At 37.8% G+C, this 13,877-nt stretch overlaps 1 protein-coding gene across 50 annotated transcripts in view; it reads left to right on the top strand.

Annotated features, from left to right (window-relative positions):
- The window catches only part of EIF4G3 (eukaryotic translation initiation factor 4 gamma 3), a 390,720-nt gene that overhangs the window by 139,162 nt on the left and 237,681 nt on the right, over positions 1–13,877 (top strand). For 39 of the 50 annotated variants that reach the window (XM_078330654.1, XM_078330661.1, XM_078330664.1 and 36 more), the window contains one exon: positions 427–555. Coding sequence is in view for 1 of the 50 variants with exons in the window: in XM_035308033.3 (XP_035163924.3) it covers positions 427–555 (129 nt within the window). In the remaining 49 variants the exon portion in view is untranslated. Of the gene's footprint in view, positions 1–426; positions 556–13,877 lie in introns of those variants that run through there. The other 11 variants (XM_078330628.1, XM_078330627.1, XM_078330622.1 and 8 more) reach the window with 1 other exon arrangement.

Here is a 13,877-nt window from a genome sequence, read left to right as displayed (position 1 = left end):
TCACTATAATCATGATACAGAACAGTTCTGTCATCCTTACAAATCTCCTTGCCCTCTAATGTAATCATCTCCTTCCTCTTTGAACTATTTATTTCTTTCCTGTTCCTTTTACAAAATGGTATCATACGGTTTGTAGTTTTAAGTATTGTTTCTTTCCTGTAGCATATATTTTCCTTTAAGATTTTTGGTTTTGAGATCATGCTTCAAGAATCGTTTATCAAATTGATGAGAATATTCATGTATATATTTTAAAAGAATTTTATATCTTTTTTAATTTTGGAAATTTTAAGTGTTTATTCAGTCTGGTGCTTATTTTAGTGTAAGTTGTGAGGCAGGAAAGCCAATTAAAAATTAGATAGTTCAGCTGTATTTATTAACATTTATTTACTAATATAATGTTCTTATTAAATATTGATTTCCTCACAGGTAACACAAGTAGCAAGACAGCCGGGAACCCCAACCCCATCCCCTTATTCAGCACATGAAATAAGTAAGGGGCATCCAAATCTTGCAGCAACGCCCCCGGGACATGCATCGTCCCCTGGACTCTCTCAAGTAAGAAAAACCTTTTTTAAAAAAAATAAGAAATGTGATTATAGAAGCATCATTTTTGTTTTTCTAAAGAGACTCCTAAGCAGTAACATTACTTGTATAGTAATTTCTAGTTTGTCTTTGGCATCTTTTCCAACTTAACTGTCCTTAAAGCAGGGTATTAATACATTTCACAGATTTCATTTTGGAGTCATTAGAAATTAACTGTCAGTGATATTTTGATTTAATTATTTGTTCTTCATTTTTAAAGAAATTAGAGTATTATTTTGAAGTTCACTAAAAAAACCCCACAAAGCTCTGATTTGCTTTTCGGTGCTTAATCTGCTACCGCCTCGCACCTCTTTTGGGTGAAATGTTGATGGTTATTTTCTACTTATGTGAAAATCTGGTATCTTTCCCTCTTGAGCAGCTTCAGTGGGATTTTTTTGTTTGTTGGTTTGGTTGTTTTCTGAGTTGTTTACTGTAATTTGATAGGCTTAAGTTTTTGTTAAACTGTTGAATTGTTAACCCCTTAGTGTATTTCTACTTAATAGGAACAACAGACATTCAGACACTGTTTATAGAAGATGTTCCTATGTGTTCCTTGTACTTAAGCTATTTCTCAAGATGTATTATTTAGCTTGCACCAACTTACTATTGCAAGCTTGTGTGGATTTCCTTGTGGTTAAGAGTTGGCTAGAGTTATAAAGTCTCTTACTGGAATGTGGAGTGAGTCAAGCCAATAACCTTGATCTCATTGTGTGAGATTATCAGTATTTACATGTAAGAGCTACTCTTTTTGATAATGAAAATCATTTTTATAACATTATTTGCAATTTTAGCCTCCATATTTTAGGTCTTTTAGAGCTTGAATAATAGGAGAGATCAGTAATTACCAAGAATAGTGCTGAAGATGGGGATTGTAAGTTAGGGGCTGATTTTTTTTTTTTTCCATCTCCTTCTTGAATTATAGGGGCTGATTTTATTTTTTATTCTTTATGATTTTTTAGAGACAATTTAGAGCAGCTTCAGTAGGATTTTTTTGTTTGTTGGTTTGGTTGTTTTCTGAGTTGTTTACTGTAATTTGATAGGCTTAAGTTTTTGTTAAACTGTTGAATTGTTAACCCCTTAGTGTATTTCTACTTAATAGGAACAACAGACATTCAGACACTGTTTATAGAAGATGTTCCTATGTGTTCCTTGTACTTAAGCTATTTCTCAAGATGTATTCCTTCTTTATTTTTATCTTTTTTTAGAGACAGGTTCTTCCTCTGTGGCCCAGGCTAGAGTACAGTGGCATGATTATAGCTTTCTGTAACCTCAAACTAACTCCTGGGGTCAAATGATCTTCCTGCCTCAGCTTCCCAGTTAGCTGAGACCACAGGCTCATGCCACCATGCCGGGCTCATTTGTTGTCGTTGTTAAATTTTTTGTAGAAATGGGGTCTTGGTATGCTGTTTAGATTGGCCTTGAACTCCTGGCCTCAATCAGTCCTCTCACCTTGACCTCCCAAAGTGTTGGGATTATAGCTATGAGCCACTACACCTGACCATGTGCTGATTAACTATATTTTAGACTATAGAATGTTTGGAAAAGGAAGGTACAGTTTGCCAAATCATGACTGAAGTAGCCCTATTAATGAATATATATAAATAAGTTTGTCATGAACGTAGTGTTATGCCTAAACTTGCTCTAAATCATTCTTATATAATTTTGAGTTTTAAACATTGAAAACAAAATAAAATGAGCTCCCGTTTGTTTAAATGAGGTTCTTGTGTTGGGTTTCTTAGACTGAACACAATCACTCAACTTGTTATTAAGGTATATGAGTCTAAGGAGAGAAAAACTATACACTGTCAAGGATATAAGAATAGCAGATATAAAGAGCAAATGCTTATCTTAGGGCTGAGTAGAGGCTCAAATAGGGAACCTTTCTCCCTAGGACTGAGCCAAAGGCTGTGGTAGAAAAGTCACTGTGGTACTGTTCAGAACTTTCTGAAACCCTTTGTTCTGTAACTTGCTGGAAATTTGCCCTATGAAGTTTTGGGAAAAGCTTGCTTCTCTAGCACTAATCTCTGATAGCCAAGAGCTAATGCAGTGCACACTGGCTAAAAGGCTCTTTACAGCATGTCTGTTTTCCACAGACAATTGAAAACATTAGGTCTACGGGATCATGGGTCCCAGTGATAGAGCAGCTTGCACTGCCCAACCCAAATTTACTGTAGACCCTTTGTATATTATGTTCCTTATTCAAAAATCAGAAACTGCCTAGGTGACTCTGTAGTCAGTTAAGTTAGCACATTCAGATGTAGTATATATGTTGTCTCTAAAATCCAAAAAAGGCCTACCAAACCTACCTCTTATTTTTTATGGTAGGTAGTTTTAGGTGAGAGACTGCTACCCCTACCCTGGGCTTAAGATCTTGACCTTGTTGACGAGGGCATGGTGTGGCTTTCTGAATGGCAGTGGTGCCATTTCAGTGTAACTTAACTGAAAATCCACCTTTAGAACTTGTCAGAATTCTGCCCTCTAGGGTGCCGAGGGAAAGCTGTTCCACAGGGAGCTGTCTTAGAAAAGCCCTGTGCTACATATCTTCCTGAGGGGATACCAGGGTAGCTCTTGGCTGCTGTGTACTGTTGCATGCTGTGCACTGAAGCAGAAATCTTGCTCTGATGAAGCTATAGCCCATGAGGGGAACTGGTCAATAGAGAAGTCATCTTTTAGGAAAGCTATCTGAGCTGCAGGAGACTGTAGGAACCAGGAAGCAAAACCCTTCCCTCCCACATATCTCTAGGGCCTTCTATTGACAACACTTAATGTTGTATCATCTGAAATGTTAAAATATTTATAGAGCTCAGATCCATTTTCTCATTACAGGCAACCAGGGTGAATTTTGAGGTGAAAGACAAGCAGTTGATAACAGACATGTAAGGGAAAGAGCTTAGTTTTCCATTTGAAATTCTTACCGTTTCAAGTCGTGATTTGACCCAAGCAGTTAGCCCAAAGGATTTAAGTTTTCTGAAAGATAGGCTGCTTGCAAATGTATAGTTTGCATTTAAGAAAAGATGGTCTTCCAGCAGTCTCGCCATTTTTATCAGATGCCTTTAGAAACCAGAGTACGTGAATACCAGGAAGAATGGCCACCAAGTATTGTGCTGCATTCTTTTGTGGTCTGTTTTGCCACCATTTTGCCTAATCTGATGAATGAACACAGTAAATCACACCTGGTTCACTGCCCTTTTTTCTCCTTTATCCTTGCAGACAGAGGGACGCTTCCATGGATTCTCTGTCTCCTAAGGAAGTTTTTCTAAACTGACATACCCAGAAAAATGAGGAGTTCTGTGGGAAACTCAAGTTTTTTTAGGTTTCACTGTTGAAATAGTTTGTAGGGGCAGATGCAAAGCTTCCCTTCTGTCCTCTCTGAGGGTTTGCTGAGATGACCATCGATAGACAGATTAGTAAGAGAAAAACCCATACAGATTTGTCAATGTGTATGGACACATGAGAGTCCTGCACATATGAAAAGCAAAGAACGGGGAGATGGTTGAGGCTTGAGTACCCTCTTCATAGGCGAGGGGGAAGCTGGGAGGGGGATGGGCACAAAGTTCCTCTGAGCTCCCAGGAGGCGGCAGGAAGGTGAAGGATGAGACTTCATTGTGAACAAAGGTTATCTTATTATGAATATTAAATCTCCTAGATAATTTCTTAAGAGTTATCCTCAGAAGTAAAATGAAAAGTGTCTCGATGTGGTGATGGCTTTAGTCTCTTCTCTTTTCGTGATTAATCTTTTCAGATTATTTGATGAGCTTCGGTTGGGGGGGGGTCTTAAGACAATTGTATTTCTTTTGGAAAGACATTTTCTTATTCTTTTGGAAAGACGTATCTCTGTGCTCCACCCAGTTCATGGATGGTAATGGAAAGAAGAACCTTCAAAATAGAGAAGAAAGGATTATAGGCTTGAAATAAAACCATAGGTTCTAGGGCTCTTTGTTACTTTCTGGTTATGTGATATTGAGTAAATTATGTCATACCTCTGGAACTTTGTTTCTTCATCTGCTATGTAGGGGGAAATTAGAACTCTACTGCCCTGTAAGAGTGTTGTTATGATGATTATATGAAATCCTGCCTCAGAATGGAATTTCCTAAATTTAATAAGTTGCATTTATTATTTGTATGCCTTTTAGACTTGGTTCTCCTCAAGATTTATGTATATGTGCATGTGTGCATGCATGTTTCCTTGCCTGCTAATTCTTTCATTTGGCTACCTATTGAGATTTAGTGTGAAACTTAGAAGCTATCTCCAAGGGTTTGAAATGTCATCCCTGTCTTTGCTTATTTTGGTATTAGGGTGAAAGTAGGATTTTAGGCTTGGTTATTTTCTGTTGGCAGTAATTTGTTTTATTCTTCTATAAAAAACAGATTCCATCAACTGAGGATAGGATCAAAGAAACTATTCTTTAGCCACATGTCCTCTTTGATGTGACAGTCTCCCCTTCTTCTGTAAATTTAATGTTTTTGTCCAGAGTAACTACCTGTGTCTGTCTGTGTACTCATAATCTATTAAGGTCTAAGTGAAAGAAGCTAGGCTGAAGAAGAGTGAATTTCATAGCTTTGAAACATGAAAGAGGGAAAATGTAGACTATTGTTTCTAACTTCCTCTGCAACCTCATTATCTACTTCTTTCTCTTTACTAAGACAGGATTTTACACATACACTTGTGGTTCCCTACACCTGTATATGTGCCAAGTTTCAAGGCTTAATGTGCATTTTCCTTTTTTATATGAGTTGTAGTTCTTTCTAGCTTTATCCTCTCTGGAGACTTAGACTATGCCATTTCAGACTATGGTAAATTGGTGAGACAGAGTCTTTATAGGCACAGATTCTTTTCAGTTTCCCTGAAATGGCAACACTTTTGAACAGTCTCTAAACCCAGCATGTCTATACTCTGAGAAGAGTGAATAGTTTGGAATTTAAAAGTATCCTTTAGTGGCAGATTGCAAACTAAATCTCCTTGGAGGTAGGGTACTCTTCAGGGAATCAGGAGTAGGGACTATAATTCAGAGTTCCAACCCTCCTAACACTGTTGTATAATTCAACCTATGGAAGTTCTTATTAATGCCCAGTTTTCTTCTTTGTCAATGAGCCGCTTTTGTTAGATGAGATCTGAATTTTCGTTAAGATCTCCATCGTGGCCAGGCGCGGTGCCTCAAGCCTGTAATCCCAGCACTTTGGGAGGCCGAGGCGGGTGGATCGTGAGGTCAAGATATCGAAACCATCGTGGTCAACATGGTGAAACCCCATCTCTACTAAAAAAAATAGAAAAAATTAGCTGGGCTTGGTGGTGCATGCCTGTAATCCCAGCTACTCAGGAGGCTGAGGCAGGAGAATTGCCTGAACCCAGGAGGTGGAGGTTGCGGTGAACCGAGATCGCGCCATCGCACTCCAGCCTGGGTAACAAGAGCGAAACTCCGTCTCAATAAAAAAAACAAAGATCTCCATCAGTCTTGGACACTTAACTTCCTTAACTTTAAAGTAGCTAGTTGTTGTTATAGAAAAATTATAAAATGATTTTAGATTTAAAATTACCCAAACTTGGCCTTGTTTCATTTTCTCTATCTCTTTCTTTCTTTCTTGAACAGAAGTTTATTTGAATTTTTTAAAATTACTTTTCAAGATAAGTAAAAACACAAGAGACTCCTACTTATTGCTTAATTGGTGATGCACATTTGCTTTAGCTTAATTTGTACAAAATAGCAATTACAGACAGACCAAACTGGCACCAATTACTGGGATCAAAATCTAGGTCTTCTCTTTTTTCTCTTGGCATCATTGTCTAGACTTGTAGGCTTTTGGAGCTATATTCACAGTAATTAAGTGAGAAGTCATGCTCAAAATGATGCCAAAGAAGTGGGATAATAGGTGTTATCTGCCGCTGTTCTTGGATTTCATTTGGTTCTCTGTTTTTTTTCTGGGAGAGGAACTCCTTCTGTAGCATGTAGTGTATAGTAGCTGATATGGTAATGGTATTTGATCTGTTGGTTAGATTCTTTATTGTCCATGGAAATACTGAACAGAGTTCTTCATTGAGGAGTAATAATTGGTCGTGATGCTTATTTTTACATTACAATTTTCATCATTAGTAAAGGATGAGTTTCAAATGACTAATGGTCCCAACAACCGTTTTTTGCTTTATCTAGCTTTCTGGAATCTTGTTTTATTTACTAAGGAGAATTTCTCTGTGTTGTCTCATAATTATTCAGTGAATGACTGCTCCAGCTTTTGTAAGCTGTTTTTTCTTTATTGTTTTTTATTTTTAGAGACAGGACCTCACTCTGTCACCCAGGCTGGAGTTCAGTAGTGTGATCGTACCTCATTACAACCTTGAAGTAGTCCAGGTAACTGGGGCTGTATGCCAGCTCCATGTTGACTGACTAATTGTTTAATTTTTTGTAGAGATGGGACTTACTTTGTAACCAAGGCATGTCTTGTTTCTAAATTCTGGCCTCATATAGTCCTCCAGCTTCAGACTCCTGAAGTAGTGGGATTATAGGCGTGAGCCATGGTACCCTGGCATTCTTCTTAGACCTTATCTCTACAAAAAATGTAAAAAATATTAGCCAGGTGTGGTGGCATACACTTGTAGTCCCAGCTACTTGAGAGGCTGAGGTGAGAGGATCTCTTGAGTCTGGGATGTTGAGGTGGCAGTGAGCTGGGATTACATCACTGCACTCCAGCCTGCATGGCAGAGTGAGACCCTGTCTCAAAGGAAAAAAAAAAAAGGATGAAGGTGAATAGTGACTTTTCCTTGTTGCATATGCTTTCTTTCTTTCTTTTTTTTTTTAAATACCTTTTGTGAAGAATATAAATTCTGAGTTTGATGCATCCACGTTAGCCATGATAAAGTAGAGGAAGCTATGAAAGTTTACCTTAAGAAAACATCACAAGGAGGAGCTAGAACCACTCCTTCTGAAACTATTCCAAACAATCCAAAAAGAGGGAATCCTTCCCAAATCATTTTTTTTTTTTTTTTGAGACAGAGTCTTACTTTGTCACCATGTGCCAGGCTGGAGGGCGGTGGAACAATCTCAGCTCACTCCAACCTCCTCTGCCTCCCAGGTTCAAGCAATTCTCCTGCCTCAGCCTCCCAAGTAGCTGGGACTACAGGCACACGCCACCACGCCCAGCTAATTTTTGTATTTTTAGTAGAGACGGTGTCTCACCATTTTGGCCAGAATGGTCTCGATCTCTTGACTTCATGATCTTCCCGCCTCGGTCTCCCAAAGTGCTGGGATTACAGGCTGGAGCCACCGTGCCCAGCCTTTCCCAAATCATTTTCTGAGACCAACATCATCCTGATACCAAAACCCGGCAGAGACTCAACAAAAAAAGAAAACTTCAGGCCAATATCCGTGATGAACATACATGCAAAAATCTTCAATAAAATACTGGCAAACCAATTGTAACAGCACATCAAAAAGCTTATCCATCACAATCAAGTAGGCTTCATTCCAGGGATGCAAGGCTGGTTCAACATATGCAAGTCTATAAATGTAATCCACCACATAAACAGAACCAAAGACAAAAACCACATGATTATCTCAATAGATGCAGAGAAGGCCTTCAACAAAATTCAACAGCCCTTTAGGCTAAAAAACTTTCAATAAACTTGAGATATGTTCCTTCAAAATCTAAACAATAAAAGCTATTTACGACAAACCTACAGCCAATATTGTACTGAATGGGCAAAAACTGGAAGCATTCCGTTTGAAATCTGGCACTAGACAAGGATGCCTTCTCTCACCACTCCTATTCAATATAGTATTGGACGTTCTAGCCAGAGCAATTAGGCAAGGAAAAAAAAGAGTATTCAATTAGAAAAAGAGAAAGTCAAATTCTCTCTATTTGCAAATAACATGATTGTATATTTAGAAGACCCTGTCAACTCAGCCCAAAATCTCCTTAAACCAATAAGCAACTTCAGAAAAGTCTCAGGATGCAAAATCAATGTGCAGAAATCACAAGCATTTCTATACACCAATAATAGACTAACGGAGAGCCAAATCATGAGCAAACTCCCATTCACAATTGCTACAAAGAGAATAAAATACCTAGGAATGCAAATAACAAAGGATGTAAAGGACCTCTTCAAGGAGAACTACAAACCACTACTCAAGGAAATAAGAGGGGACACAAACAGATTGCGAAACATTCCATGCTCATGGTTGGGAAGCATCAATTTAGTGAAATCGCTGTATTGCTCAAAATAATTTATAGATTCAGTGCTATCCCCATCAAGCTACCGATGACCTTCTTCACAGAACTGGAAAAAACCACCTTAAACTTCATATAAAACCAAAAACAGAGCCCACGTAGCCAAGACAATCCTAAGCAAAAAGAACAAAGCTGGAGGCATCACGCTACCTGACTTCAAACTATACTACAAGGCTACAGTAATCAAAACAGCATGGTACTGGTACCAAAACAGACATATAGACCAATGGAATAGAACAGAGGCCTTGGAGACAGTGCCACACATCTACAGCCATCTGATCTTTGACAAACCTGACAAAAACAAGCAATGGGGAAAGGATTCCCTGTGTAATAAATGGTGTTGGGAAAACTGGCTAGCCATGCGCAGAAAGCAGAAACTGGACCCCTTCCTGATACCTTACACTAAAATTAATTCCAGATGGAATAAAGACTTAAACATAAGACATAACACCATAAAAACTGTAGAAGAAAATCTAGGCAAAACCATTGAGGACATAGGCATAGGCAAGGACTTCATGACTAAAACACCAAAAGCATTGACAACAAAAGCCAAAATAGACAAATGGGACCTAATTAAACTCCAGAGCTTCTGTACAACCAAAGAAACAGTCATTAGAGTAAACCAGCAACCAACAGAATGAGAAAAAAACTTTTGCAATCTACCCATCTGACAAAGGGCTAATATCTAGAATCTACAAAGAACTTAAACAGATTTACAAGAAAAATAGAAACCCATCCAAAAGGGGGTGAAGGATATGAACAGACACTTTTCAAAAGAAAAGATATATGACGCCAACAAACATGTAAAAAAATGCTCATCACTGATTATTACAGAAATGCACATCAAAACCACACTGAGATACCACCTCATACCAGTTAGAATGGCAATCATTAAAAAGTCTGGAGACAACAGCTGCTGGAGAGGCTGTGGAGAAATAGGAACATTTTTACACTGTTGGTCGGGGTGTAAATTAGTTCAGTCATTGTGGAAGACCGTGTGGCACTTCTTCAAGGACCTAGAAATAGAAATTCCATTTGACCCAGCAATCCCATTACTGAGTATATACCCAAAGGATTATAAATCATTATAAAGACACATGCACACATATGTTCATTGCGGCACTGTTTACAATGGCAAAGACCTGGATCCAACCCAAATGCTCATCGATGATAGACTGGACAAGGAAATTGTGGCACATATACACCATGGAATACTATGCAGCCATAAAAAATGATGAGTTTGTGTCATTTGTAGGGACACAGATGAATCTGGAAACAATTCTCAGCAAACTGACACAAGAACAGAAAATCAAATACCTCATGTTCTCACTCATAGGCGAGTATTGAACAATGAGAACACATGGACACAGGGAGGGAAGCATCACACATTGGGGTCTATTTTGGGGGGCCAAGGGAGGGTCAGCGGGGGGGTGGGGAGGGATAACATGGGGAGAAATGCCAGATGTAGGTTTCGGGGGTATGGAGGCAGCAAACCACATTGCCATGTGTGTACCTATGCAACAATCCTGCATGATCTGCATTGTACCCCAGAACCTAAAGTAAATTAAAGAGAGAAAAAAAAGAAAACATCACATTTCATTGTGGAACTGGGTGAGTATTCAATTTAATTAAAAAAAAAAAAAAAACAAAATTTATACTTTTTACACTCCCCATAGTCCCCACTTCGGAACACATCATGTCTATCTAAGGCAGCATTTGAGATGAACTTACTAGGATTCTTTAGCATATCATAAATGTAAATAAGAATATTTTATAGGCCTTTGTAACTTGCTTTTAAATTAGTGACATTTGCAAAGACATGTTATCTGTAAAGTGTTTAATGACAATATTTGTTGACATTTTTAACAAAAGGTAGGTTTTTAAGAACCTACATATATTATCAACTTAAAAAAACGAAATGGAGGATTTGTCACCACCAGATCAACTCAGTGCAGCCAGTACTATGGGCATCTAAACCCACACCAAGTCCCCATGTACCATGAATGCAGCTTCCAAAGACTCATGGTAAGCTTTTCTAATAGTTGAGATTTATTTTAATAAATACTTATTAAAATAAATCTCAACTAGATTAGAAGATACTTGATTAGAAGAGTTCAGCTCTTATGGTCATTTTTTTTGTGTGTTAAAAAATCAGTTGTAACCATATTTATAAAGCAGTCTTAACCAAGTGTTTTTCTAATAGGTGTTTCATCTTTTCTTTTTTTTTTTTTCTTTTTTGAGGCAAGGTTTCACTCTGTCCCAGGCTGGAGTGCAGTGGTGTGTTCTTCACTCACTGCAGCCTCCACCTCTCAGACTCAAGCGATGCTCCTGCCTTAGCCTCCTGAATAGCTGGGACTAGCTGACTTTTTGAATTTCTTGTAGAAATGAGATTTCCATATGTTGCACAGGCCTGTCTGTCTAGAACCCCTGAGTTCAAGCAGCCCTCCCACCTTGGCCTCCCAGAGTGCTAGGATTGCAGTTGTGATCCACCATGCCTGGCCTAGGTGTTTAATCTTTTATGCAGTCCTGTAACTTACCTTTAAGTGTGCCTAAAGGAGTTTTTATGTTTGATTATACTTCTGTTTGTATTGCCTGTAGCAAAAAAAAGTTCCAGTTACTTTCTTTCAACATTTTTGTGGTTAGTTTTTAAATGTTGCTGCAAGAGTGATGGTTAGGTACAATTATTTTTCAGACTTCTCATCCTAAGTCTTATGTCCATTTAGCAAATCCACATGGCTAGAACCCACATTTTAGAAAATCTAAGTAGTAGTTCAGCACTATTACAGCAAGGTAAAGAATTTTGTAAGAACCAAGCTGATTGTGACTTTGTAAGCATTTCTTTACTTCTCTTTGATGTAGGCTCAGTTTTTTTGTTGATGATGTTTATTTTCACTTAAATCCTGTCAGAGGAAAAAGTTTTAGGATTTTGTCTTTTATATTTGATCAGGTATTTCTTTTGGATGCTTCCTGGGAGACTCTTCTTTCCTTCTCTGGCTACCTCTCACCTGTTTTAAGAAATCATGAAAAACCTCTGTCAGCATTTTCCTTTCAAGTTTACCTCTTGGTCATATCACACTTCATTTATTTCCCATAGATTTGGGGGAGAAACTCACTTTAGTGCCACTGATTATTTATTTCATTGTGACATTCAAATTTTTAGATTTTTATGGTTCTGAAAATTGCTTATTCAGTTCAGCTGCAGAGGTCAGTATTTGTCAGTAAATTTTAGGATGAAAAATAGAACAGGTAAGTTTTAAGAATAATGAGGAAATTGTGCAGTTTGAATATTCAATTTAAAGTGCTTGTGATAGTTCGTACAAAAATATATGTGATTCAGAAAGTGTTATGGGGGAAGTGAGCAACAGAACTCTGAGAGAAAGCTCAGCAGAGAGGTTAAGTACCATAGTAGACATGTATAATATTGTGTTGAGTTTACTCTGGCAAATGGATATATATGTCTATTCAGATTTATTGTAGCTGACGGGAACATGCAAATTGTGAGGACAAGCTTATTCAGGACTGGTTTTTTTTTTTTATTTTTTATAAGGGATCAAGTAAAAAAAATTACTTAAAAGTCACAAACTACAAAGTGTAGTATAGGAAGTCTAGCTATCTTTATAGAAATAAGAATTGTGAATTTCAGTGACTCAGCAATCAATAAAAAGCCAGCAACACACACATCATCTTGTAGATGCAGGATCATTTAAGATTTTCTCAACGAATAGTAAAGAGAGGTTAATTTAGTTAAATTTAAAGCAAATAAAATCAATTAAGTATAAACAGTGAATATTAAAAATTGATACATAGAATGACTTAGAGAAAATAAAAATGTTGGGCTGGGTGAGGTGGCTCATACTTGTAATCCCAGCACTTTGGGAGGCTGAGATGGACAGTTCGCTTGAGTGCAGGAGTTTGAGACCAGCCAGGGCAACAAGGGGAAACTCCATCTCTACAAAAATTAGCTGGGCATGGCAGTGTGGGCCTTTAGTCTCACCAGATTGGGAGGCTAAAGTGGGAGGATCACCTGAGCCCAGGAGGTCAGGGCTGCAATAAGCCATGCTTATGCCACTCCACTCCAGCTTTGGGAATAGAGCGAGACCCTGTCTTCAAAAAAAAAAGAAAAGAAAATTGTTATAATTTACTTACTAAACCAACAAACGTTTTTCTCAGTACATACATGTATGTACTGTTTTTTTTTTCTGTGATGTCTAATCATGCTTATAATTAGGTAACATGAAGGGCTAAGTCTGATTTCTAAACTTTTCATCAGTTGATGGACCCTTTTCTCTGTGAAGAATGAACTTTCAAGCTATCTGAATTGTCTCTCTTGTGTGTGTGTCTGTTCTGTGAACTACATTGTTCCCTAGAAAACCCCTAAGTAGGTGGCATGTCAAAGAAACCATGTTGCCAACATTTTGTTACAGTTTTCATGTAAAACAAATTTCCTTATCTCTTTACTGCCAGTGTTACTCTAGTTACAAGTACTACACTATATTATTCAAAACTCTGTTTATGATTCCACATCTTATTACTCTTGACCACCATGAAAATTGTCCATCTTCTTTTATGGTTAGTTCAGTTTCCAATTTTCACATGTCTGTTTAGTGCAGGTGTCAAATTTTTTTATATATAGATTACACTAAACTATTTCACATAGAGAGGATTTTTAATACATGAATTTGTTACGCTGGTTGATTGATTAATAAGGGGGATGCTGAAGCTGGGCATTGTGGCTCACACCTGACATTCTAGCGCTTTGGGAGCCTGATGTGAAAGGATAGTTTGAGCCCAGGAGTTCGAGATAAGCCTGGGCAACATAGTGAGACTTTGTCTTTATAAAAAATAAAAATAAAAAGGAAGATGCGGAGGTAATCTAGAGATTAATAACTGCAGAAAGCAGCTGACATCCCTGAGAGAAAGTCAGGAGAGGGTCAATACAAAGTAAATGTGATAAGACAGCAGGACTGTGAAACATACTCATAACTGTTACAATTAAAACTTAGTGGAATTAAATTTAAAGGAGTTTAATTGAGCAATGAATGATTCGTGCAGGCAGCCCCCAGAATCACAGCAAA

The sequence above is a fragment of the Callithrix jacchus genome, chromosome 7 (genome assembly GCF_049354715.1).
Source record: "Callithrix jacchus isolate 240 chromosome 7, calJac240_pri, whole genome shotgun sequence".
In the NCBI taxonomy this organism is placed as follows: domain Eukaryota; kingdom Metazoa; phylum Chordata; class Mammalia; order Primates; family Cebidae; genus Callithrix; species Callithrix jacchus.
The sequence above is the reverse complement of the archived record's forward strand: the minus strand, read 5'-3'. Positions and strand labels throughout refer to the sequence as shown.